The following is a 4,722-nucleotide window of genomic DNA, read 5'->3' as shown; positions in this document are numbered from 1 at the left end:
GTACGTAATCCCCCCAAATAGTGCGCCAAACAGTCGTCGGTCTTGAAACGCAACTCGATCTAATAATTTGAATATACTAAATCTGGAAAATTATTCTTATTGCGAAAAATATTACCTCGGCCGCGGGAATCGAATCCGAATACCCTGCTTTATGCGCAAGTGTCCTAGCCAATTGGACTATCGAGGCCTTAGTAATATTCCTCGCAATAACTAGTAACATAAAAATGAAAAGTTTAAGCCGTGTTCAAAAAAGGATACTTCAAAATTTAAACCTTTTTATCTACATAAAGTGTATGGTATGTTCACTTTATACTGGCATTATTAATTAATATCTAATATATCAGTTACTTTTCATGGTAATATATTATTATTACCATGAAATATATTAATTATAAATTAATAAGGTAATATGTTATTATAAAAAGGTTTAAATTTTTGAGTATCCTTTTTTGAACATGGCTTAAACTTTTCATTTTTATGATATGATTTTGTTCGGATATTACTTACCTTTTAGAGTACAAATATATCACAAATACATAAAAAAATGATTTAAAAATATTATATAACGAAAGAGAGTGAAATACGGCGAAAGAGAGGGGTGGTGGGGTGGGTGATGGTGGAAGGAGGAGGGGAGAGGAGGGGAGAGGAGGGGAGAGGAGGGGAGAGAGCGGTAAGTAGAAGGTGGTAAAGATGTGAGATGTGAGTGAAAGGTGAGAAGGGATGTTAAAAGGTTTTAATACGGCCTTGAATGCGGACAGAGAGGGAAGAGACGTTTCTTAATTTTTCATTAAAATCACCACTTTTCGATCGCTTGTATCTCCAGAATGGGTTGACCGATTAAAAGTTTTTTTGGCTCAAATTACTCGTGGCGATGCCACCTTTTAGGATGTATAACGTTCGATACAAAATTTTTTATATTTTAGTAGTTATGCACCTCCGAAAAATGGACTTTGGTGGCTCGGGATAAAGAGACTTGTAGTGTCTTTTAGTTTTCGAACATGGCCGGAGACACTACCGCGTCTCCTGATATGTGTGAAATGATAAACGCTTTCTTTCAGGCGCGTAAATAAACAATATTCAATACTAAAGACCGTTAATGTAAAAACACATTATTTAGAAATGTTTTCAATTTTGCATCTTCTATATTTTATAGGTGACTAGATATAATAAGAATAAATGGCATTTCTATGAGGTTGTCGGTTTAGAATCCCGTACCCGGTCAATTAATCGAAAACAATTCGTCAAAAATTAATTGATCGAACAGGCAATTGATCGAAAAGACAATTCATCGAAAGAAAATTGGTCGAAAAGATAATTAGTCGAAAGGATAATTGATCGAATGGACAATTGTTCGAAAGAACCACTGATTGAAATGACAACTAATCAAAAGGACAAATTTACTACCCTTAAAAAAAATTATATATATATTTTTGAAGAGGTGAATTTGTTTGTAAAGCAATGAAATTGTCTGTGAAACAGTTAATTTGTTTATAACATTTTGACTTTCTACGCAAACCCCTTCCCCTTCCAAGGGGGTACACAATTTTCATGATTGTACTGTTGCACATAAGTTTCGACTTTTACGCGAAGCGAGAGTTACCTCACACCACAAAATGGGTTGGGTTAGGTTATTTGTAACAGTAGTGGAGCCCTCTCGCAGGGGGGGCGGAACCTACTGCATCTACGCATACACTTTCCACGCTAAGTGAGATCTATCTCACACCAACAAATGGAACATTCCGAATTTGTTTGTAAATCAGTGCATTTGTTTGTCCTTTCGATTAGCTGTCATTTTGATCAGTGGTTCTTTCGATCAATTGTTCTTTCGATCAATTGTCTATTCGATCAATTATCCTTTCGATAAATTATACTTTCGACCAATTACACAGGTCAACAAAATGAGTCCGACCTCCTTATCCAGAAACCCGACAACACTTTTCTGAAGGTTTTTGGTGCGCTAAATCCAAATCTGACCGCAGAATTGCTCTATCACGTCAGGATTTTGAGATATCCAGAGCGGAAAGTGCAAAAAACACCGTTTTTGCCCATGTTTGAGGTCATATATACACGGCAGGCTTAATTTTTACAAAAAAGTTCACTCAGAGTCTTAAAGTACAAGTCTTCCGCTTTCAAATGGCGTTGAGTTTGCTCAAATATCTTCTTTTTCCGCTGAGATTTTTTAATTTTAAATTTATAAAATTTCAAATTTTCCTATATCTGAAAAATCATATAGCGTAGGTGTGATGCAATAGATCACTTTTTAGATTAACAAACAAAAAATATATCAAATTCTCTAAAATCTTAATGCTTTTATGTGTAAAAATGTTTGTATAGATTTTTCTGGTTATCGTCACGTAGAATAAGTACTGTCAGGTTTTCATATATTTGGTGGTTGAAGGTTGTTCAATGTCTGAAAATTAACAATCGGATGTAAATAAACATCGCGCGTACCGGAATTTCGGTGCGTATTTGACTTCGCAAGTAAATTGTTCGACCTTTTTGTACTAGCAACATTGCACTGCTTCATTAGAGAACTCCGATTTACAATAAGTTTACGTGTATTTAATTTTCACATCGCGTTACGAAATGTGAGATACCTCAAAATTTGTGCGAGTACTACATTGGCGAATAAAAGTATAGTTGTAATTTATAAGGACGATTAAGTGCCAATTTTTAAGTTTAATGAAGAAAACGTACTGTGTTTTGTGATCCTGCGCTCTTTCTCCTACACTCTCGGTACGAAATAAAGGTTTTGTGAGTTTTAGGTGTGACGAAGTCTGAAGGTTGAAGAAAGTAAGGTTTATGGTTTTGGGATTGAGTGTTGGTCAGTTTAATTTTTAAAATGCAGAAAAGTGAACAAAAATATATAGTAAAATGCAAATCAACAGAACTCCTTGTGCAAATAAAGTAAACAAATTTTGCAATGTTTGTGGCAACTTTGAACCACAGAATTTTCGTAGAACAATAAATGACTTGATAAAAGAAAAATACCTAAAATGTTATAATAAGCCAATGAGAAATTTAGATAAAACATGGGTATCTGAATCAATTTGTAATGTTTGCAGAATAAATCTGGGGAGATGGGATGAAATAAAAACAGAGGCCGTTATTCAACCAACTATTTGGCGCGAGCCTAAAAATCACGAAAATGACTGTTATTTTTGCTTATGCGATGTAAGTGGCTACAACAAACAGAATAAAAAAAAAATTGAATACCCTAATGTTGAGAGCGTAACGTCTGCTAAAAAAGGAAAAATAGAAAGATCTGAAGAAAATAACGCAGATTCCATTGAAAATATGGATGACATAGAAAAAGAAACAACAAGTGATTTTGAAGATTCATCAAGCGATGACTATCCGATATTTTTTGACCAAGGTGGTTTGGATGATCTTATTCGTGATGTTAATCTTCCCAAAAATTCAGCTGAACTATTTGCTTCAAGACTTAAAGAAAGACATTTGCTGTTACCTGGGACAAAGATAACAGCGTACAGAAAAAGAGATGAGATGTTTGTAGAATTTTTTTCAAAAGAAAATTTTCTTGTATACTGCAATGATATTAAAGGACTAGTAAATTTATATAAAACAGATATGTACAAACCAGAAGACTGGCGTTTGTTCATAGATTCTTCTAAGGAAAGTTTAAAAGCAGTACTACTCCATAACGGCAATGAGTTTGCAGCAGTCCCAATTGCTCATTCTACTGTAATGAAAGAATCTTACGAAAGTTTCAAATTTCTTTTAGAGAAAATTGATTACAACTCTCACAAATTGCTTATTTGCGGTGATTTTAAAATGATCCAAATGGCTCTCGGTCTGCAACAAGGATTTACAAAACATCCCTGCTTCATTTGTCTTTGGGACAGTCATGCACGAACTAAACATTATACGCAACAGGATTGGCCAAAAAAATGGGATATTGGCTCTGAAAACGTCATTCATGGAAGTCTTGTAGATCGTGAAAATATTTTGTTACCACCTCTTCACATTAAGCTCGGATTAATGAAGCAATATGTTAAAGCACTGGATAAAAATGATAAATGTTTTCTGTATCTCAAATCAAAATTTCCTAATTTAAGTGATGCAAAAATTAAAGAAGGTATTTTTACAGGACCCGATATAAGAACCCTCATGAAAGATGATGAGTTTCTTACATATATGAATTCTGCGGAGAAAAATGCCTAGTTGAGTTTTAAAGAAGTTGTTCAAAATTTCTTAGGAAATTATCGCGATCCAAACTACAAAACTATTGTTTCCACTATGTTATCTAATTTTGAAAAGTTAGGTTGTTTAATGAGTTCTAAATTACATTACCTTTTTTCACACTTGGACAGATTTCCAGAAAATAATGCAAGTAAAAGTGAAGAAATGGGAGAAAAGTTTCATCAAGACATGAAACAAAAAGAGCGACATTATCAGGGTAGATACGATGAAAGGATGATGGCAGACTACTGTTGGTACTTGAAAAGACATGATCCATTTGCCGAACATCGTCGTCACTCACATAGACGATCATTTGAAGTAAAGCGAAAACGTTGATTGTGAAGATGTGATATTTCTACGCGGCGGTTTAGTGAATTAAGGGAACATGACTTTATGCGTTTAGGTTAAGTCTTTGTTATGGAGCTTACAATTTTTAGGTTATGTTATACTCACAACTCCTTAACATACTAACTCTTTATGTACGTATTTTCATTGCATTCCATTTAATCACGAACTTTA

At 34.1% G+C, this 4,722-nt stretch overlaps 1 protein-coding gene across 1 annotated transcript; it reads left to right on the top strand.

Moving 5' to 3' along the window:
* Positions 1–3,804: 3,804 nt before the first annotated feature.
* LOC108777492 (uncharacterized) lies at positions 3,805–4,185 on the top strand. The gene has a single exon (XM_018544404.1). The coding sequence runs from the start codon at positions 3,805–3,807 to the stop codon at positions 4,183–4,185; it is 381 nt and encodes a 126-aa protein (XP_018399906.1).
* The last annotated feature ends 537 nt before the right edge of the window (positions 4,186–4,722 follow it).

The sequence above is a fragment of the Cyphomyrmex costatus genome, unplaced genomic scaffold (assembly GCF_001594065.2).
Source record: "Cyphomyrmex costatus isolate MS0001 unplaced genomic scaffold, Ccosl1.0 scaffold44, whole genome shotgun sequence".
Taxonomy (NCBI): Eukaryota; Metazoa; Arthropoda; class Insecta; order Hymenoptera; family Formicidae; genus Cyphomyrmex; species Cyphomyrmex costatus.
The sequence above is the reverse complement of the archived record's forward strand: the minus strand, read 5'-3'. Positions and strand labels throughout refer to the sequence as shown.